Raw genomic sequence first — 23,463 nt, 5'->3', positions numbered from 1 at the left:
CAAATAATCCTCCGTCATTTTAGCCACCTCCAACGTGACCCCACCACTCGCCACATCTTCCCATCTCCCCCCATGTCTGCCTTCCGCAAAGACCACTCCCTCCGCAACTCCCTTGTCAATTCTTCCCTCCCCTCCCATACCACCCCCTCCTCGGGCACTTTCCGTTGCAACCGCAAGAAATGCAACACCTGTCCCTTTACCTCCCCCCTCGACTCCATTCAAGGACCCAAGCAGTCGTTCCAGGTGCGACAGAGGTTCACCTGTATCTCCTCCAACCTCATCTACTGCATCCGCTGCTCTAGATGTCAGCTGATCTACATCGGTGAGACTAAGCGGAGGTTGGGCGATCGCTTCGCCGAACACCTCCGCTCGGTCCGCAAGAACCTACCTGACCTCCAGGTGGCTCAGCACTTCAACTCCCATTCCCAATCCGACCTCTCTGTCCTGGGTCTCCTCCATGGCCAGAGTGAGCAACAGCGGAAATTGGAGGAACAGCACCTCATATTTCGCTTGGGGAGTCTGCATCCTGCGGGCATGATCATCGAATTCTCCCAATTTTGTTAGCCCTTGCTGTCTCCTCCCCTTCCTCAGCTCTCGCGCTGTCTCCTCCCATCCCCCAGCACGCGGGCTCCTCCTCCTTTTTCCTTCCTTCTCCCCGCCACCCGCTATCAGTCTGAAGAAGAGTTTCGGCCCGAAACGTTACCTATTTCCTTCGCTCCATAGATGCTGCTGCACCCGCTGAGTTTCTCCAGCATTTTTGTGTACCTTCGATTTTCCAGCATCTGCAGTTCCTTCTTGAACTCTATATATTTTCCCTTGTTCTATCCTTTGTGCTTGATTCTATTTATATACAGTATTATCGGATGTGATGGGATTGCAAACAAAACAAAGCTTTTTGCTGTACCTCAGTAATAATAATAATAATAATAATAATAATAATAATAATAATAATAATAATAATAATAATAATAATAATAATAATAATCTTTATTGTCATTGTAGACAACGACATTTTGTTGGAGCAGTCCTCCAGCTGCACAGGAATATGAGTATAAAAATATGTTTAAAAAAGAACTATTAAAAGATTAGACTATAAACATATAGGAGTATGGGCGGGTGTGTGAGAGAGAGGGGGGGGAATCAGTGTGGGAGGGGGATAGAGTTCAGTAGTGTCACAGCTCTATGGTAGAAGCTGTTTTTCAGTCTTGTCGTGCGGGCGCTCAGTGTCCTGTATCGTCTTCCTGAGGGCAGGAGGGTGAAGAGACAGTGTCCAGGGTGTGTGCTGTCTCTAATGATGCCCTTGACCCTCCGGATGCAGCGGGTCCGGTAGATGTCCTCCAGTCTGGGGAGCTGGGTGCCAGTGATCCTCTCAGCAGTCTTAATGGCGCGTTGGAGAGCTTTCCTGTTCTCTGCGGTGCAGGCAGAGCACCATACTGTGAGGCAGTATGTGAGAACTGACTCGATGGCTGACCTGTAGAAGCTCACCAGCAGCTGTTGTGGGAGACGTGCCCTCTTCAAGCACTTCAGGAAGTGAAGCCTTTGAAGTCCTTTCTTGGCCGTCGCCGTGATGTTGACGGTCCAGGTCAGGTCGTGGCTGATGTTGACCCCGAGGTACCTGATGTTCTGCACAGCCTCCACTGTCTCGCCGTTAATGGTGATGGGCTGATGGACGAAGGTCTTCGGTCTCCTCCTGAAGTCCAGGATCATCTCCTTTGTTTTTGCTGCGTTGAGGATCAGGTTGTTCTCACGGCTCCAGCTCGCCAGGTTCTCTACCTCTGTCCTGTAGGCGGCCTCGTTGTTACTCGTGATCCTGCCTACCACGATGGTGTCATCTGCAAACTTTAATATGGTGTTGGCCTTATGGGTGGGTTTGCAGTTGAGAGTGTAGAGGGAGAAGAGGAAGGGGCTCAACACACAGCCCTGTGGTGCACCGATGTTCAGGGTGATGCTGGAGGAGACCTGCCTCCCCATGCGCACAGTCTGTGGTCGGCCGGTGAGAAAGTCCAGGACCCAGCTGCTCAGGTGTGTGTTGAGGCCCAGGTGGTCCAGCTTGGTGACTAGTTTATGGGGGGGGGGGATGGTGTTAAAGGCGGAGCTGTAATCTATGAATAGCATCCGCACATAACTGTCCCGCTGGTCAAGGTGTGTCAGGGTGGAGTGGAGGGCCAGTGACACTGCGTCCTCCGTCCACCTGTTTGCCCTATAGGCAAATTGGTGGTGGTCTAAGGAGGGGGGGATGCTGTTCTTCAAGTGTCCCAGTACCAGACGTTCGAAGCACTTCATCACCACCGGTGTCAGCGCCACTGGCCGATAGTCGTTGAGGGACCTGATGGCTGATTGTTTTGGCACAGGGATGATTGTGGCTGTCTTGAGGCATGTGGGGATGGAGGCCTGCAGCAGGGAGGTGTTAAACAGGTCCGTGAGCACCGCAGTCAGCTCCCCTGCGCAGTGCTTCAGAACCCGCCCTGGTACTCCGTCAGGTCCGGTGGCCTTGTTGGGGTTGATGTGCTGCAGGGTCCGTCTCACGTCGTGGGGGCTCAGAGTCAGCACCGGTGGTGAGGGTCCCTGCTGTGCCCGTATGTTGTCACTGCTGTCGGCGCAATCAAACCTTTGCAGTACATGAGACAATAATAAACCTAAGCATTCACATTGTAGTGGCCTACAATTACTTGCCATCATCCTTCTGTGATTTATCCCCAACATACATCCACATACAGCCCAAGCCATTGCTGCCAACCCTCAGGGTTCCTCCTAATCCCATGATCGTTCGAGTCCCAGGATGTCTCCAGGGGCTTTGCAGCCCTCTAGTTTACCCCACTACCCCCCTGCTGCACATTTGAAACTACGGATTCCTAATTTTCCCGTTATCAATATCCAAATTAACAGTTCTAATCCATTCACCAAGGTACAAGAATGACTCATAATTAGTCTTGCACACCGCACTCAGTTCTAGCCCTAATCCCACTATTCCAGCTTTGCAGGACCACAGCACATCCTCAAACCAGTTTCTGGAAAAGAGTATAGCGCAGCATGTTTTACGGCTGTGAATGGCAATGCTTGATTAGTTGCATCAAAAGCAAAAGATGTTGTTCCCATTGAGCACATCCGTGTAGTTATACTATTTCTAGCTCTCAAATCTCCTCAGGATTAAGGAGAGATATAGTCAATGGTTCTATTTTGTTTCCTTACAGGGATAGTTCAGGATATCTGCAGATTATTTATTACAGGGAAGTGTACACAATGTTATTCTTCATTATGCTTTGTCTGTTCTTGGCTCCTGCTGATTTCTGGGGAACACAGCACCGCACACAAAAGATAATTCAATGTCATTCGTACTGACGCTGACAAAGGATTGGTTTATTGTAAAGTTTGATACTAATTGCATGTTAGTTTGTTCTTTCACAGCAACATTTAAATGTATTGTTCTTAGTGTTGGTCACGATTTCAGATGCTGAACAGAGTACTCTGTCTTTTCTGACATGACACAAGATGAGCTATAATAATTTGTGTAGTAGAAAGAGCATTGTGCCTGGCAAAGAAGGAACTGTGGCTTCTGGTCTGAGATTATATGAGACAGGGTTCTCAATGGCACAGTTCAATGTGAGTTATAACGTCAACAAGCACGAATGGCACAGCCCGGCACCTGCCTTAGAATGAGTGCTATTGTCAACTGTGGGTATTGGGGTCGAGGAAAGAGCGTTCACGTCACGGCCCTGTTTGCACCAATCTTTCCACCACCACGCACAAGAAGCACAAGACAGACACCATCGTATGCAGATGCCGAGAAGTGTGTTCAGCTCTGGCTGAACACACTTCCTATCTTGTGTGTGGACTCGATAAAGAAGAAGATCTGTGGGCATTGAAGGTTCATACTGCCTTTGAGGAGAAGCAAGTAATATGAGTGAATTCAGAGTTAGTTATTGCAGTTAAAGATATAATGTGCAATTACAAAGCTTGCCATTAAAAGAAGAAAGACTGGTGCCAATAAAGAAGACAGGCCGTACTGAGCATGTTCTTTCATAGAATCATTTAGATGAGGGAATAATATGGTTTGTAGAAAGCTTTTATGAAAACAATGTTACTAAGCAAATATGATTGCTGGAGGCCCAATCCATTGCTACAGGCCTTTAGTTTAGTTTATTGTCACGTGTACCGAGGTACACTAAAAAACTTTTGTTGCATGCTATCCCGTCAGCAGAAAGACAATACATGGTTACAATCAAGCCATTTACAGTGTATAGATACATGATGAGGGAATAACATATAGTGTAAGGTAAAGCCAGCAAAGTCTGATCAAGGATAGTTCAAGGGTCGCCAGAGAGGTAGATAGTAGTTCACCACTGCTCTCTGGTGTGGTAGGATGATTCAGTTGCCTGATAACAGCTGGGAAGAAACTGTCCCTGTATCTGGAGGTGTGCGTTTTCACACTTGTATACCTTTTGCCCGATGGGAAAGGGTAGAGGGAGTGGCCAGGGTGTGACTCGTCCTTGCCGACACAGCGTGAAGTTCAAATGGAGTCAACAGAAAGGAGGTTGGTTTGTGGTTGATCCTGATTCATGAAATGTTGCTTTTATCATTAATCATTAAGACAAAATTGTAGTTAATTCATGATCTTTTCCATTTTGTCAAATTTGGGGAAATAATTAACAATTGATTTAGTAACCATCCTAAACAGATAAGATCACCAACCTAGCAAAAATGGAAAACATTACTGCAGAATAAAATGACAACACAATTGTGCAGAATGCTTGTCAACACTGAGTGGAAAAAATGCCAGGAATGTTTGCAATGATGCATCCACGAAAAAGGGTTGTTGAGAACTTATGACACTCTTTTTATGTTGTGAGTTTTAGATTTATTTTTTTAAATCTTGCAATGAAGGATGTTCTATTTTCTAACAAAGAGTAGAGGCAATTCATATTTTTCATAGCATACTGGGGAAGTGATAAGATAAAATGTTACAGACCATATTAGATGCACTATGTGCCATTTAACTGAAATAAGTACACTGAAATATATTGCATGAAAGTATAAAAAATGTGTAATTATATGTAACCTTGTTATAAACCTGTTAAGTTTGATTTTTTTTTAAACGATATCAAAAATGGTCGGCTGAACAACCAAAAGACAAAATAATTAACATAAACGTACTGCAGACTCCTGAAGCAAATGTAAAGCACTCAATCATGTGTTCCCTGCTGCTTTACAATTATCCTTAATGTTGCCTGGATCAATGTTTAGTGACATTGCAGGGTTGCTTTATCATTGATAGTTTTACCTTCTCTTCAGATTCAGATTCAGATTCAATTTTAATTGTCATTGTCAGTGTACAGTACAGAGACAACGAAATGCATTTAGCATCTCCCTGGAAGAGCGACATAGCAAATGATTTGAATAAATAATAATAAGTGATAATAAGTGTCCGGGGGGTGGGGGGGTGATTGGCAGTCACCGAGGTACGTTGTTGAGTAGAGTGACAGCCGCCAGGAAGAAGCTGTTCCTGGACCTGCTGGTTCGGCAACGGAGAGACCTGTAGCGCCTCCCGGATGGTAGGAGGGTAAACAGTCCATGGTTGGGGTGAGAGCAGTCCTTGGCGATGCTGAGCGCCCTCCGCAGACGACGCTTGCTTTGGACAGACTCAATGGAGGGGAGCGAGGAACCGGTGATGCGTTGGGCAATTTTCACCACCCTCTGCAATGCCTTCCGGTCGGAGACAGAGCAGTTGCCATACCATACTGTGATGCAGTTGGTAAGGATGCTCTCGATGGTGCAGCGGTAGAAGTTCACCAGGATCTGAGGAGACAGATGGATCTTCTTCAGTCTCCTCAGGAAGAAGAGACGCTGGTGAGCCTTCTTGATCAGAGTTGAGGTATTGTGGGTCCAAGAGAGGTCATCGGAGATGTTGACTCCCAGGAACCTGAAGCTAGAAACACGTTCCACCTCCGTCCCGTTAATGTGGATGGGGGTGTGCGTGCCGCCCCTGGACTTCCTGAAGTCTACAATGAGCTCCTTGATCTTCTTGGAGTTAAGGGCCAGGTTGTTGTCAGCGCACCATGCTGCTAAGTGCTGGACCTCCTCCCTGTAGGCCGACTCATCGTTGTTGCTGATGAGGCCAATCACCGTTGTATCATCTGCATACTTGATGATGGTGTTAGTACCATGTACAGGTGTGCAGTCGTAGGTGAAGAGGGAGTAGAGGAGGGGGCTCAGCACACAGCCCTGTGGAACGCCGGTGTTCAGGGTGAGGGTTGAAGAGGTGTGCTTGTCTAACCTAACAGACTGGGGTCTGTTGGTTAGAAAGTCCAGTATCCAGTTGCAGAGGGAAGGGTCGATGCCCAGGTTACCGAGTTTGGTGATCAGTTTTGATGGTATAATGGTGTTGAATGCTGAGCTGTAATCGATGAACAGCATTCTTACGTAAGTGTCTCTGTTGTCGAGGTGGGAGAGGGCGGAGTGAAGTGCCGTTGAGATGGCATCCTCCGTACTCCTGTTCTTGCGGTAGGCAAACTGATAGGGATCCAGTGTGGGGGGTAGGCAGCTTTTGAGGTGTGCCAGGACCAGCCTCTCAAAGCACTTGGTGATGATGGGGGTAAGTGCAACTGGGCGGAAGTCGTTGAGGCTTGCCGCAGTGGAGTGTTTTGGCACTGGCACGATGGAGGTGGTTTTAAGGCACGTGGGGACAACTGCTTGGGCAAGTGACAGGTTGAAGATGTCAGTCCAGACGTCTGTCAGCTGCGCAGCACAGGCCCTGAGCACGCGCCCGGGGATGCCGTCAGGGCCAGCAGCTTTACGTGCATTAGTCCAACTCAGTGCCACGAATACGTCGTAGGGGGTGAGTGTGAGGGGTTGGTGATCGGCAGGTAGCACAGCCTTGATGGCTGTCTCTAGATTGTCCCTGTCGAAGCGGCCATAGAAGTGGTTAAGCTCCTCAAGGAAGGAGGCGTCGCTGGATGTGGGGGTGGTGTTGGAGGGTCTGTAGTCCGTGATGGCCTGGATGCCTTGCCACATGCGTCGGGGGTCGGAGTTGTTGTTGAAGTGCTCCTCAATCCTGAGCTTATGGCAGTGCTTGGCCTTCTTGATGCCCCTCTTCAGGTTAGCCCTGGCTGAACTGTAGGCTCGAGCATCGCCTGACCTGAAAGCGGTGTCCCGTGCTCTTGACTATTGAATCGCATTAAATCAATTAAATATGGATTCAGCCATAATTGTGATATAGATCTGTTAGTCACACCCTTCGAATAGAAAAATACACTAATAAATTACTTATACTGCTTGTCCATTGAAAATTAAGCCACTACTTTTGGTCATTAAATGTGATATTTACTTTGCCTAGATGCAAGTTTGCAGAACATTTGTTTTGGAACTAAGCGATACGAGATCAAATTATCTCAGTAAAGTGTGGTGTTGATCATTTTCAGGTAATGTTGGAACCAATTGCAAAATTGGACTTGGCACGTGTGGGTCTTGGTCCACGTTATCACATCTGATCTTTCCCTAATGTCAGATATAACTTAATCATACAGTGCTCTCCAAGCTCCCACCCCCCATAAAACTGAATCCCTCAAAAAAAGCACAACCCTTTGAATTATCCATTTGGAAACTGTTTAAGGGACTTATAAGGAACTGTGGCTGCTTCAGACTTTAGAGACACAGTGCAGAAACAGGCTCTTCAGCCCATGGGGTCTGCTCCAACCAGCAATCACCCCATAGACGAACACTATTCTACACACAAGGAACAATTTACAATTGTACCAAAGCCAATTAACCTCCAAACAAGTAGGTGTGTGGAGTGTGTGAGGAAACTAGAGCGCAGAGCTGAGCGAAAGTGGAAGAAGGACAGGCTGCAGGTTTCATCGCAAATCCTAAAGGACAGCTGGCGAAATTATCAAAATACTGTTAAAGAGGCCAAAAGATATTACCTGTCTAAAATAATAGTGGCTAAGCGTCACGACCCACGCGTATTATTCAAAACTATTGATTCTGTTTTAAATGCCCCACAGCCTGTTTGCTTGGAAGCATCGTCCGAATTGTGCAATGACTTCCTGCACTTCTTTATTAATAAGGTCGTTTCTATAAGGGCTCTCATCTCAGCTCCTGCCTCTGACCCCTCTGTTCCGGCCCCATGCCTGGTGGCATTTGAAAAGTTTGTGCCTCTGACATTGTCGGGTCTAGAGGATGTGGTTAGGCATATTAAGCCGTCGGGTTCCCCCTGTGATGCTGTCCCTCCTCTTCTTTTTAAAGAGGTGTTCCCGAGTATAGGGCAGTCGGTTCTTGCCATTATAAACAGTAGCTTGTGTTCTGGGGTTGTCCCCATAAATTTTAAACATGCTGTAGTGCAACCACTACTTAAAAAACCAGGCCTGGATCAAACTGATCTGTCCAATTTTAGGCCGATCTCCAAGTTGCCTTTTATCTCCAAGATCATGGAGAAGGTAGTTTATGCGCAGCTGAAACTCTTCCTGGATGAGCACAATATTCGGGAGGTTTTCCAGTCTGGATTCAAGGCTATGCATAGCACAGAGTCGGCTTTGCTAAGGGTCTTCAACGACATCCTCCTGGCAAACGACTCAGGTAATTATGTGGTTCTTGTCTTGCTGGACCTATCTGCCGCCTTCGATACAGTGGACCATGGAATTTTAATTTCCAGACTACAGCACCAAGTGGGCATTTGTGGCAGTGCCCTGGGATGGTTCAGGTCCTATCTGGCAGACAGAACCATGCAGGTAAGCCTTGCTGACTTTGAATCCTCCTCCACTCCCTTGGTATATGGGGTTCCACAGGGCTCAATTTTAGGGCCCCTGCTCTTCTCCTTATACTTACTTCCTCTGGGCTCAATTTTAAGAAGGCATGGCATCTCCTTTCACTTTTATGCGGATGATAGCCAGTTATATATGCCACTCAGGAAAGAGGAAGACTATTCTTTAAAATCACTTCTGTCTTGTCTTGAGGACATTAAGTCCTGGATGGCCTTAAACTTTCTGGGACTTAATGAAGAGAAGACAGAGGTGATTTTGTTTGGCCCCAATGGCTGCCGTGAACCTCCCTTTGTTGACTTGGGTCCACTGGCAATGTCTGTAAAGCCAACCGTCTTGAACCTGGGTTTTAGGATGGACGGTGATTTTAAACTAGACAAACAAATAGGCGCGGTGGTTAAGTCCAGCTTCTTTCACCTAAGGAAGCTGGCAAAGGTGAAGCCCATTCTCGAGCGGGAGCATTTTGAAACAGTAATCCATGCCTTTATTACATCTAGGCTGGATTACTGTAACGCACTCTACTCTGGAGTCGCACGAGCTTCATTGGCTCGTCTCCAGCTTGTTCAAAATGCTGCCGCTCGCCTTTTGACTGGAACTCGAAAGAGGGAGCACATTACGCCAATTTTGGCCTCCCTACACTGGCTCCCAGTGCACTTTCGAGTTCATTTCAAAATTCTTCTATTTGTTTTTAAATCATTGAATGGGCTCGCCCCGCCTTACCTCTCTGAGCTGCTCCACCTATATGCTCCTGCCCGGTGCCTCAGGTCAGCTGATCAGCTGCTCCTTGAGGTACCAAGGTCTAAGTGGAAGCTCAGAGGGGATAGAGCCTTTTCTGTTGCTGCTCCGGCACTCTGGAACACCTTGCCGTTGCACATCAGACAGGCCCCCTCACTGTCCATCTTCAAATCCTCCCTAAAAACATATTTTTATTCTTTGGCTTTCGACACTGGCTGAGGCATTGGTCCTGTTTTTAGTGCTTTTAATGTCTTTTAATTTTTAATGTGTTTTTTATAGTCCTTCGTTGTACGGTTTTTAATGGTTTTTAATTGTTTGTAATAGCTTTTTGTTCATGATTTCTCATGTACAGCACTTTGTGGCAACTGTAGTTGTTTAAAGTGCTTTATAAATAAAGTTATTATTATTATTATTATCTGGAGAAAACCCACGCGGTCACAGGGAGAACGTACAAACCCCATACAGACAGCACCCGTAGTTAGGATCAAACCCAGGTCCCTGGCAGTGTAAGGCAGCAACTTTACCACTGTGCCACTCTGCCATCAGTTTACAAACACCCGTAGTTAGGATCGAACCCGAGTCTCTGGCGCAGTAAGGCAGCAACTCTACCGCTATGCCACCGTGATGCCACAGTTTCTTGACACGATGAATGATTCTTTTTCTGTTTTACTTCTGTGCTGTTGTGGAGTCCTCATCATTATTTGATAAGCATTCCTCGGCAACTAACAGCACTGTGGTGCGATATCATTTGAACTGGAATGCAAGCTGTTAGCATCTTGTATGTGTTGCAATGCCAGCCAAGGACAGCAACTTAGTCTGCATACTTGAAGATCTTGTGGGTCCAATAAGGAATTGAGCTCCAATATTACTTATTTTGGAAATTATTTCTAATGATGTAACATTAAATAATACACAATTGGAAACTTCCCAGTCTGTAATGGTCTAAAACCTTTCCTAACTAGTGCTGCCCTCGCTCCATAGTGTAATGCTCTGTCAGTGGTTTTAGTCTGACTGCTGTAAGACTGCTGCTTCTGGTTCCTCGCAGATGCCCTTGATAAATGCTAACAAGGAGCAATTGCAATACAAGTACCGTGCATAAAACTCCATCCAACATTCTTGGAGGCTATACATACATACATACAATTTCCTGAATTCACTCCCCAAATCACGATATTTACCCCACACCCTTGCCACTCATGTGGCCCACTGGCGTGGAATGCCTTCCCTTATTTTATGGGGAGTCTCCACCACACCCAGCCCCCCCCCCCCCCCCACCCATCCCCCATGTCCAGCAGCGGAAGGACCCTAGACTGTAGCCCTCCCCCACAGAACCTTGGCGTTGGGTGCACCGAGCTTCAGTGCGTCGCTCAGCGCATACTCTTGTAGTCAATGGGCAGGTTTCAGGCTGATGCCGTCAGTCAGCCAGAAGGAGAGGCCTGGGGTGACTGGTTGTGGGTGATGGGTGGGCATGCGGCCTGAGGGGCTATGGTGGGCAGTGAATGTCCTGATCTTCCTTGCCGTGCGAAGTGACCTGTGTGCCTTGCTGCTGTGACCCACACCACACTGCCATCATATCACTCTCCAGACCTGAACCTGAGACAGCTGATGGATCACAGTTTGGATATTAATATTGCTGTTGCTCACTTCTTCTTATGCACTTTGAAATCTTGTTTGTGGAGGCCACTTAGGCCACTCACAACAATGCCTTATCACATCAGAAAAGTGAAATCGAGTTTCCTGGCAGTTCTCTATCTATACTCACCACGCAGGCTACCTTATTAAGAAAGGCAGAAGAGAGAAAACAGGGAATTATAGGCCAGTCAGCCTGACATCGGTGGTGGGGAAGATGCTGGAATCAATTATGAAAGATGAAATAGTAGCACATTTGGATAGCAGTAGCAGGATCGGTCTGAGCCAGTATGGATATACGAAGGGGAAATCATGCTTGACTAATCTTCTGGAATTTTTTGAGGTTGTTACTAGGTAAATGGACAAGGGAGAGTCAGTAGATGTGGTGTGCCTAAATGGTGTTAAGTTGGGAAAAGGCGAAGTACAATGGGATCAGGGGGTCCTTATTCACCAGTCACTGAAAATAAGCATGCAGGTACAGCAGGCAATGAAGAAAGCGAATGGCCTTTATAACAAGAGGAATTGAGTATAGGAGCAAAGAGGTCCTTCTACAGTTGTACAGGGCACGAGTGAGACCACACCTGGAGTATTGTGTGCAGTTTTGGTCTCCAAATTTGAGGAAGGACATTCTTGCTATTGAGGGAATGCAGCGTAGGTTCACAAGGTTAATTCCCGGGATGGCGGGACTGTCATATGCTGAAAGAATAGAGCGGCTGGGCTTGTATATTGGAATTTAGAAGCATGAGAGGGGATTTTTATTGAAACATATAAGCTTATTAAGGGCTTGGACACGCTAGAGGCAGGAAACATGTTCCCGATGTTGGGGGAGGCCAGAACCAGGGGCCACAGTTTAAGAATAAGGGGTAAGCCATTTAGAACGGAGATGAGGAGATACTTTTTCACACAGAGAGTTGTGTCTGTGGAATTCTCTGCCTCAGAGTGTGGTTTTCTGGATGCTTTCAAGAGAGAGTTAGATAGAGCTCTTAAAGATAACGGAGTCAAGGGATATGGGGAGAAGGCAGGAACCGGGTACTGATTGTGGATGATCAGCCATGATCGCATTGAATGGCGGTGCTGGCTCGAAGGGCCGAATGGCCTACTCCCGGACCTATTGTCTATTAAGGTTGGAAAGCAGGAGTACTCTTTGGGAATCATAGTGATACAATATTGAAGATCTACAATTATGGATACACATGCAGTGCGAGCAGTAGCAGGTCACTCCACCCAAAAGGGAGCCTGGTCCACAGCTTAATAAGATCATAGCTATCTGATTCTAACCTCAACTCTGCCTTCCTGTCCACCCACAGTAATGTTTCAATGCCCGCTTACAAAATATTCAAAACTCTGCTTCACCATCTTTTGAAAAAGTGATTTATTTTTAAAATCACCCTCTCAGTGATTAGATTTCACCTCAACCCTTTTCATATCTCCTCTTGGGGTCTTTTAAAAAATAAAATAATGGTTGGATATTATAAAGTTCTGATCATTTTCAAATCCCTTTCTGCCCACACTGTCCTTATTTCTGTTCCTCTCCAGTACAGCAAATCTCAGATCGTTCCTTTAGTTCTGGCATCTAAAGCACCCTTGGATTAGTCATCAGTTCCTGAGGCCATAAACTCACTACATAAATCTTTCTACTTTTCCTCCTTTAACATGTCCTCTAAAATGTATCCCACTTGATAAAGCCTTTGGACACCTGTTTCAATATTTCCTTCTGCGTTTTGGTCTCAAATATTGTTTCCAGTTAAGCATCCTTGAAGATCAATTTTGTTATGTTGCTATCATTAAGGAAATCCAAACCTCATCAGCGCTCTGATTGAGAGTTTTAAAATGAGCACGATTAAATGATTGGCCAGGTACTTAACTTGAGCTAGATTGGCTATTCATAATGAACTAATTTCACCATTATTGCACAAATCAGTTTAATTTCATTTGTCTTGTTCCAGATAGGCAAATGGCAGCATTAGTACGAGTGGCATAAAAAAATAATTTGGTTCAATGTTATAAAGTATATCTCCTGCAGTGTAATTGGCTATTACATTTAATACTAAACTTCTCTAGATATTACTGATGGTGTGAATTTTAGCTAATAATGGTTGTTTGCTGGGATTAGCGATGATTATGAATGATCATACTGCCTGGAATTTGCTTTATTGCCTTTAAAATATTTCAAGATTTGTTTTTCCTTTTTTATTGTTCCTGAGGGATATTTTGTGATTAGTAGGGCTTCCTGCAGTTGTACTGCATGCATCACACACTGAGTAACCAAATAGTTGATGAGGGCAAGGCAGCAGACGTTGTCTATATGGACTTCAGCAAGGCATTTGATAAGGATCTGCATGATTGGCTGCTCTGGAAGGATAGATCGCATGAGATCCAGGGAGAGCTAGTTGACTGCCTTGTTTCCTTTATCATCATTGCTGTTTTGCATATCTTTCATTCATTTGTTCTATATCTCTCTACATCACCATCTATATCTTTAATTTCCCTTTTCCCCTGATTCTCAGTTTGGTCTTGACTCAAAACGTCACCTGTTCCTTTTCTCCAGAGATGTTGTCTGACCCGCTGAGTTTCTCCAGCTTTTTGTGTCTACCGACTGGATAGAGAATTGGCTTCATGGAAGGAAGCAGAAGCAGAGGGTGATGGTGGAAAGGTTTTTTTTGGACTTGCGGCTTGTGACTAGTGGAATCCCTCAGGGATTGTTGCTGGTTCCCGTTTGTTATTTCTATTAACAATTTGAATGAGAATGTAGAAATCATGATTACTGATTAGGGTGGTATCATAGATAGTGAAGATGGTTATCAAAATTTACAGAAGGATCTTGATCAGTTGGGTAAATTGGCTGAGAAATAGTTAATGGTGTTTAATGCAGATAAATGTGAGGTGTGCATTTTTGGAAGTTTAACCAGGGCAGGGCCTTCACAGTGAATGGGAGGGCCCTGGACAGTGTTATAGAGCAGAGGGATCTAGGAGTGCAGGTGCATAGTTCCATGAAAATGGCATCAAGTTACATAGGGTGGTTTAGAAGCCTTTCAATACATTGACCTTCATCAGTCAGGGTCTTGAGAATAGAAATTGGGATGTTATGTTACAGTTGTGCAACGTTTTAGTGAGGTCACATTTGGAGTATTGTGTTTAGTTTTGGTCACCCTGCTACAGGAAGGATGGTGTTAAGATGAAAAGAGTGCAGAGAAGATTTACAAGGATGTTGCCTGGACTTGAGGGCCTGTGCTATAGGGAGAGGTTGGGCAGGCTTGGATTTTATTCCCTGGAGCACAGGAGAATGAGGGGAATAGAAAGGGTAAATACAGAGTGTGTTTACTCCAGAGACAGTGAAACCAGGTTCAAACCGTGGTTCAGACGATACTTGTGTCGACTCTTGGAGTTATAAAGATTGTGGGAATAGGACTAAAGGGTAGTTCTATTCAGGCCTGGCATGGATTTGTTGGGCCAAATGATTCCCTTCAGATCTGCAACATTTCTTTGATCCTGTAAATTTATTGTTCATGAATATTTACTTCACTGGCAACCTTTCAATTGGCATTTTGTCTGGTTCCTTTCCATTATTGAAAACACTGACAGATTTTGGACTTATCCACTTCATTGCCATCAAAAGCAATCCTAATCTTCTAATGCAAAACAAAATAATCAATATCTTTTCTTAGTAACGGTTGATTTAGCAAGGCAGGGATATAATGTACTTTTGCAAGTCGTAAGGCATGTTGAGACTTGTAACTTGGTTTTGTCATTAAACTTCAACCAAGTTTGTTTACGCTTCATAACAAATAATGACTGTGGGAATCTTTGAACCAGTTCTGTTGATGGAGTAACAATCACTTTCTCATCCAAAAGAGAGGCAAGATGGATGCGGGTTCCTGACCTGCAATGTCGACCATCATCCCACAGATGCTGCTTGAGCAAGTGTTCCTCCACAGTTTGTTTATTGTCCCTTAATACTCAATGTCACTAAAAGGTGTAATGATTCAGCCCACAAATCTTTATTAAAATTTATTAGAAATCTTGTGGAGCGGTTCATGAGGATTCCGAAACTGCACTCATCCATGGCAATAGAGATATTTGGATTATGCAAGAAACAGTACAGAGCTACTGACCAAACAAGCAAAAGTGTTTTTTTTAATCACAGTCTAACTGCCTTGCATTTGGAATTCATTCCACCACAGTAAAGTATAAAGATTAGGGAGTTATGCCGTGAAAGTGACCCGCAGGACTTCTGCCAATTCTGCTGTTAACCTGTGGGTTAAAACGTGGCATATTTCCACTAGTAGTAGTGTGGGTGTTTCCACTAGTGGGAGAGTCTCGGACTAGAGGTCATAGCCTCAGAATTAAAGGACGTTCTTTTAGGAAGGAGATGAGGAGGAATTTCTTTAGTCAGAGAGTGGTGAATCTGTGGAATTATTTGCCACAGAAGGCTGTGGAGGCCAAGTAAATTAATATATTTATGGTAGAGATAGATAGAATCTTGATTAGTACAGGTATCAGAAGTTATGGGGAGAAGGCAGGAGAATGGGGTTGAGAGGGGAAGATGGATCAGCCATGATTGAATAGCGGAGTAGACTTGATGGGCCGAATGGCTTATGGAATTCATCACTTATGATCTTATAATGATCATATTCTTCACGGGAGGTAAATGCATTTGCCTATTTATTAAAACATGACCTTAATTGTAGCTGGTGGCCTACACCAGTCCTTCGCTGCTTCTGCCCTTCCCTGTTTCAGCTTAGCAGGAAGAGAGATTGTAAGAGGATCTGATAAACATATTTATAATCATAAAGTGTATCAACGACTAGATAGAGAGAGGACGTTCCCTTTGGCAGAAGGCTCGAGGTCAGGGGAAATAGAATGGAGGGGCTTTGCACAAGAACCAAATTTCTTAGCTCTTTACGCAGCAAATGAAAGGCAAAGAAGCCACATGCTGAAAATATGTAATAAAAACATAGAAAGCTGGAAACACTCAGTAGTTCAGACAACATAAGTGGAAAAGTAAACAGAGTAAACGTTTCAGTTCTGGGACCCTTCCACTGGTCGGGGCCTGGTGGTGTAGATGTCGAACCAGATTCAATTATACCTGCAACAAAAAGATTAAGGGCGGCATGGTGGAGTAGCGGTAGAGTTACTGACTTACAACGGCAGAGTCCCGGGTTTGATCCTGACTACGCGTGCTTGTCTGTACGGAGTTTGTACGTTCGCCCCTTGATCTGCGTGGGTTTTCTGTGAGATTTTCAGTTTCCTCTCCCACTCCAAAGACGTACAGGTTTGTAGATTCAGTGACTTGGTATAAATGTAAATTGTCCCCAGAGTGTGAAGGGTAGTATTAATGTGTGACGATCGCTTGTCGGCGTGGACTCCGTGGGCCAAAGGGCTTGTTTCCGCGCTGTATCTCTAAACTAAACAAAACCAAAACATTTGCAAGGCAATGTGGAGGAGTGGGGTCAACTGGTTTCTCTTGGAAGAGCCAGAATGAACTCAACTGGCCAAATGGTTGCCTCCAATGCTTTCATCATTATGTGAAGAAAACATGGAGGCAAAAGCGACACAAAGGACCCTCGAAATGCAAAGGCAGCTGCTTGAGTGCATTAATCTCCCACAGATATGTAATGTGAGGACCTGCCTCTGGGGAAACTCAGTAGTCTCCTATCAGAGCATACATCATAGATTCATACAGCATAGAAATAGCCCCTTTGGCCAAAATGCTTTGCTTGTTCTGCCAATACGATGCGTGCAAGGATTACTTTGAAAATATGCACATTTGACACAAAACGGATGCAACAGTAACATTTGGATTTCATTGTAACACATAATATGTCCACAACTTCTCATGATGTTTTTGTTTATCATTAAAATTGAATCACATAAGGTCATAAGGTCGGAACTGATAGGAGCAGAATTAGGCCATTCGGTCCATCAAGTCTACTACATAACAACGTAGCATACCACATAACATAGTAAAATGCTGCACTACAAAATCTAGCGTCTAGGCAAAGTGTTTTTTTTCCCTTCCAGGTCAATCCCCTTCCCCAACTGAAGCACTTGTAAACGCTCATCCCATGTAAGTAACCTGGGGCTGCCAACTAAACCTTGGGTCTCTGACAGCATTCCTCTCTTAGCAGATGTTACTTACTCATTTAACAGTGTTTGGATAAATAAAGTCAACGTCTCTTTTTGGTTTCGTTAGTGGCTTTTATTGCATTTGGTTCAGTACATTGTTATGTTATACTTTGCATTTATATGTGTCCATGTAACGGCGCCTGCTGGCGCACACAAGTATTGAACCCGCCATTCGGAAACCGCGGGCACGTGACCCGGGAGGGGCCGGGGTTTTCGCGCGGTTTCGCTTTCGCGCGGCAGTTGTTCGACTGACCACCGTTGTGGCCAGTCGCGTGTGTATAGACCTGAAGACCAAGGAATGAGTTATTAATAAAAGATCGTTCAAAGAAACTGATCGTCATCTCTGCACCGTTAAATTCATGTAGCGGAGCCTGCTGGTGCACGCAAGTATCGAACCCGGCGTTCGGAAACCATGGGCACGTGACCCGGGAGGGTAAAGCCTTTTATTTTCTCTCTTCATATTGTACCACTAAAGAGTATTTTAAATTAAAAACTTGGCATTGGTAGGATGATTATTCCTTGGGAATTAGCCCAAACTTTGGGATCTGGGTAAGTAGTTACAAGGAATACACAGAAGTGGGTGCATTTGCCAAGGAAATGGAACTGTACTCTCCACCAGAATTATTTTTTAATCTGCCTTCGTATGTCTGTCTTTGCTACTTGAACTTTATCAAAGAGGTAGTTCCAATCTTTTGCAATCCAACCTTTTCCTATCTTAGGGATAAGAGAAACGAGAGATATACACGATGATGTTGTTTCCCTTATCCCTAACCAGTCTGAAGAAGGGTCTCGACCCGAAACGCCACCCATTCCTTCTCTCCAGAAATGCTGCCTGTCTAGCTGAGTTACTCCAGTTTTTTGTGTCTATAAAAAGAACATTCACAGGACATTCCTTCTCTCCAGACATGCTGCCTGTCCTGCTGAGTTACTCCATCTTTTTGTGTCTATCTTTGGTTTAAACCAGCATGTGCAGTTCCTTCCTACATAATGTCCTTTTCATGTCATACCATGCATATGGCATGCATCAGACTTCAGGCAGAAGGATCTCAACCCAAAAAGTAATCAATTCCTTCTCTCCAAACAATGCTGGCTCTCGCACTGAGTTACTTCAACATTTTGTGTCTATCTTCGGTGTAAACCAGCAACTGCAGTTCCTTCCTACACATTTCTTCAAGGTTCTAACTTAATCCCATTAACCATGAATCACACTGCACAATCCTACCACCAATGAACTCCAATGGACTTTTTATATGTTGCACAACAATTGCACAAACAACCTATTATGATTTGTTTAACTAGTATAACTGATAGTTTTTTATTTATTGCCTATTTATTTGTTCATCTTCTTTTCGTGTCCATCTTGTTACAAATGTTGGCCTTGCTGTCATCGTCCGACCTGAAAAGGACACAAGCTTCTGGCGACATTCATTTGTCGCAGTAGATGATGGTGGTAGCAGAATTAGCTAAGGATACTTCCAGTTTCCAGTCCCGCGACGTGGCCTGTATATTTTTTGTGTTGTTGCAATAATGTGGCTGTAATACTGCTCAAGCAATAATTTTATTGTTCTGCTCCTGGTGCATTTTGGCAATTAAATACTCTTGATTCTTGACTTCATGGTGAGGGATTTATAAAAATAACCTCACGGATTTTATTTTTTAATTAATATTTTTATTAGAAGCAATGTACAGTAGTATAAACCGTGGCATTTAACATAATACATTTTGTGTACATCTTCTTGTTTTAAATTTAACAATAGAGAAATAACAGAAGCAAGAAAAAAAGAGAAAAGAAAAGATTAAGGAAATTAGTGATGTGTGAGCCCCTGGAGTACCACTCCAGGAGTTAACAATTGATAGTTTGTGGATAGAGAGAAAGAACCCATAAATATATGAAAAAAGAGGAAACAAGAAAGGAAAAACAAAAAAATAAAATAAAAATAAAAATAAAAAAACAGCAGAAAAGAAAAGAAAAGGGATCTACCTACTTCATATCTTTCCACACCCTTCACCCAGTTCTGAAACGGTTAATTTCCAGAGTTATGTGGCACCATATTATACTTGTAATAAATCGATGAAAGGAGACCATATCTTTAAGAATTGCTCTGATTTTTCTGCTAGGACAAATCTCATATCTTCGAGATGTAACGTTTCAGACATGCTCGTGATCCACATTTTAAGCGTTGGGGTGGGTCTTACGGATTCTTATTCCCTTCTCATCTCGCCTTCACAAACTAGGTACACATTTTGTGATTTGGTTCTTAATGAATATCAAGAATAGTTGCTGCCTCAAAAAGGCTGGCAGCATCATCAAGGTCCTACACCATCCTGGCCACACACTCATCTTCCTGCTATCTTCAGGTAGAAGGTACAGGAGTCTGAGGACTGCAACGTCTAGGTTCAGGAATAGACACTTCCCCACAGCCATCAGGCTATTAAACTCAACTGAAACAAATCCCTGAACATTAATAGACCATTATCTGTTTATTTGCACTTTATTTGCTAATTAATTGATGTGTGTATATAATTATATAATGGCATATGGACACACTGATATGTTCTGTATTCATGCCTACTATATTCTGTGTTGCTGAAGCAAAGCAAGAGTTTTGTTGTCCTATCTGGGACACATGACAATAAACTCTCTTGACTTGACTCTTGACTTGAATAATTTTTGTTTGTCAGTGCAAACTCACTGTTTCTCCAAATAGCAATGATCCAAACAAAACTAATTATCCATGTGACACAACTTAACTATGGTGAGCATGTGAAGTAATTGATATGCTCTCATTTATTTTTGTGTTATATAAATAATATAACAGTTCTTACGTGAATTCTGACCATCCTTTTAAAATAAATCACATATTTTCTGCACACAGCTAATGCTAGTACATTTATTTTTTCTTTGTTACTGTACTTGAGCTTAGAAAAATGGTCAGCAATAATTGTAATATGAACCTGAAACAATGTTATATTTTCTTGATAATATCGCTCGGAATGTTAGGAGTGTTACATTAAAGCTGCAGGAACTGGTGTGTACATTTTGAGGTGGCAAGATATTCAAACAATGTTATAACACTAACTTTACTACACATGTTTTATCATCAATATTTTTAGGCTCATGCGTACTCACTGGGAGCGACACTTGCTGCTGCTGCTGAATATGTGATAGAGCCAGAGTTAAAACCAAATCTCAGCAAAGAATTAAAGAGCCTCCTCGATCAAATGCAGCAGGAAAAACCTGAAGAGAGGCCAGATATTGAGGTACAGAAGAATCATTCACCTTTTGATCATCCACCTTATCTGTTGACAAATAGGATCATTTTTCTGTTTCGGAAGAAACTGCAGATACTGGTTTAAACCGAAGGTAGACATAAAATGCTGGGGTAACTCAGCGGGACAGGCAGTATCTCTGGAGAAAAGGAATGGGTGACATTTCGGGTCTGAAGAAGGGTCTCGACCCGAAATGACCAATGCAGAATAGACAGACCCCTTGATTACATTGTATCTCTGTTTGCTTTGTTGTCACCTTCTCCTAGCTAGCAATGGTCTTTTCTACATTTTCCTTGTGCTACATCTCTTTTGATCTACCTATCCACGCCTCTCCCATCTGCCAGCGGGCCAGGGCCGTCAACTCATCTGGATTCCCAGCCCAGTTTTGGAATGAGAGTCTGAAGAAGGGTCTCAATGTGAAACATCATCTATCCATGTTCTCCAGAGATGCTGCCTGCCCTGCTGTTACTCCAGCACTTTGTGTATTAACCAGCATCTAGGGTTGTTTATTTCTATTTCTGGTACAATCTTCTTTCGTGTCCATCTTCCATGTTTCAAATGTTGACATCGCTGTCATGATAATACTGTACCCAGTTGTAGCAGACAATCGGCAATGACATTCACCATTCTTCGTTTATAGTGAGGGTTTACTGTATATTACATGTTGTTGCAGTCGTGGTTGTATTTTTAACTCATATTGACACCCACCTTCATTTCTATCTTCCTCTCCATCTTGGTAAACCCTGTAACCAGGAACATTAAAGCCCCTGTCCCTCTTAGGAGACCTAAACCGCAACCTCTGGTGACCTTGCCCGCCACCCAAGGTTTCCATGAGGTCACCGGAGGTTTTGGTCACTGTCCCTAATGGTCGAAAGTGGTTTCCGCGTGGTCGAGGCTTCATCTAGGTTGCTGCTATTTTTTCATCATGATTAAAACTGGCCTCGACTAAAAATAGGTTGCCGTTTTAAAAATCGATAATTTTTTAGTCGATGCCAGGTTTTCTTCATAGTTGAGGAAGGTTTTCAACATATGCGTGGGAGGTGGTCGGAGGTTGCAGGTCACCTCGACCTTGATTTTTTTTTGGGTGGCGGGCAAGGTCACCAAAGGTTGCTGTTTAGGTCTCCTAAGTGGGACAGGGGCTTAAGTTTCCAATCTGTCCCTCTTTAAGTCAATCTTCTGCAATGCTATAATACTTTTCCATGTACCTGTCAATGCACTTAACTGACTTATTCATTATGGTCTTGACATTTTGTCATGTACCAGTGTTTCCTGGCACTGAAAGGCAGAATTTGACTGCTGTTTAAGCTGTTAGGTTTTGGCAGTTATATTCAGAACGGGCACGATTAATTATGGGATGTAGCCCATCTGTGGTCTTGATATGATCAGCAATTGTCGGACTGTACTCTGGTTTTATATTCTCCTATTCAAAATGAATAATGATTATCCCAAGTCATTTCACTTTGGACTGTTACGAACGGCAGATGATTCCGATTTGTTTAATTTGCCTGTCAAAACCAGAAGCTACTGGTTACAAGATGGCATGCTCACACACGATATCACTCAGTCCCTTCCAGCAAAAGATTTTCAAAGTTGCAAACCATGTGAAGAAGTGGGTTTTAACACTGTTCATTAACTTGTTTTCCACAGATTGTCCTCAGCACATGTGAGGAAAAATTGAAATGTTTATCGTCCGATGTTATTTGCCGTAATCTCTCAGCCATCGGCAGAAGAGTACTTTCAATTGAATCTGTGGGTGCTTTTCAAGGTAGGCAACACATTAGTATTTTAATGAACTTGTGCAATTAGTTTACTATTAAATATTCTGATGGACAGTGCAATGTGTTCATAATTCAATGCGAGCTCGAAACTAATAGCAGTAATTGAAATCATTGGCATTGGTATTTATTCATTATTGTCACGTGTACCAAGATACAGTCTTGCGCGCTATCCACATAAATCATATTATACATGATATTGCAAATGAGAAAATAAACGGAGTGCAACTAAAGAGAAAGTATGAGTAAAAAGTAAATTAAAAAAGTGCAAGGTCCACAATGAGGTAGATTGGAAGATCGGGCATTTATGAGCGTCTGATAAAGCGGAGAAGAAGCTTTCCTTGCGTCTAGAAAGAAGCCCATTCTCGAGCGGCAGCATTTTGAAACAGTAATCCATGCCTTTATTACATCTAGGCTGGATTACTGTAACGCACTCTACTCTGGAGTCGCACGAGCTTCATTGGCTCGTCTCCAGCTTGTTCAAAATGCTGCCGCTCGCCTTTTGACCGGAACTCGAAAGAGGGAGCACATTACGCCAATTTTGGCCTCCCTTCACTGGCTCCCAGTGCACTTTCGAGTTCATTTCAAAATTCTTTTATTTGTTTTTAAATCGTTGAATGGGCTCGCCCCGCCTTACCTCTCTGAGCTGCTCCACCTATATGCTCCTGCCCGGTGCCTCAGGTCAGCTGATCAGCTGCTCCTTGAGGTACCAAGGTCTAAGCGGAAGCTCAGAGGGGATAGAGCCTTTTCTGTTGCTGCTCCGGCACTCTGGAACACCTTGCCGCTGCACATCAGACAGGCCCCCTCACTGTCCATCTTCAAATCCTCCCTAAAAACACATTTTTATTCTTTGGCTTTCGACACTGGCTGAGGCATTGCTCCTGTTCTTAGTGCTTTTAATGTCTTTTAATTTTTAGTGTGTTTTTTATAGTCCTTCGTTTTACGTTTTTTTTAATGGTTTTTAATTGTTTGTAATAGCTTTTAGTCCATGAGTTCTCATGTACAGCACTTTGTGGCAACTGCAGTTGTTTAAAGTGCTTTATAAATAAAGTTATTATTATTATTATTATTATTAAATGAGACTTTTTAAGCTTTTATGTTGTCTGCCTGCCGGGAGATGGGGTGAAGAGACAATGATCGGGATGTGAGTGTTCCTCGATTACGCGGCTATTTCCCCC

At 43.8% G+C, this 23,463-nt stretch overlaps 1 protein-coding gene across 5 annotated transcripts in view; it reads left to right on the top strand.

Annotated features, from left to right (window-relative positions):
• kndc1 (kinase non-catalytic C-lobe domain containing 1) overlaps window positions 1-23,463 on the top strand; it is a 192,925-nt gene that overhangs the window by 55,156 nt on the left and 114,306 nt on the right. For all 5 annotated transcript variants that reach the window (XM_033033634.1, XM_033033632.1, XM_033033633.1 and 2 more), the window contains exons 4-5: window positions 20,355-20,501; window positions 22,158-22,275. In XM_033033634.1, coding sequence (XP_032889525.1) covers window positions 20,355-20,501; window positions 22,158-22,275 — 265 coding nt within the window. The remainder of the gene's footprint in view (window positions 1-20,354; window positions 20,502-22,157; window positions 22,276-23,463) is intronic.

Source organism: Amblyraja radiata, chromosome 15 (assembly GCF_010909765.2).
Source record: "Amblyraja radiata isolate CabotCenter1 chromosome 15, sAmbRad1.1.pri, whole genome shotgun sequence".
NCBI lineage: Eukaryota > Metazoa > Chordata > Chondrichthyes > Rajiformes > Rajidae > Amblyraja > Amblyraja radiata.
This window is presented reverse-complemented; position numbering and strand designations above follow the sequence as displayed.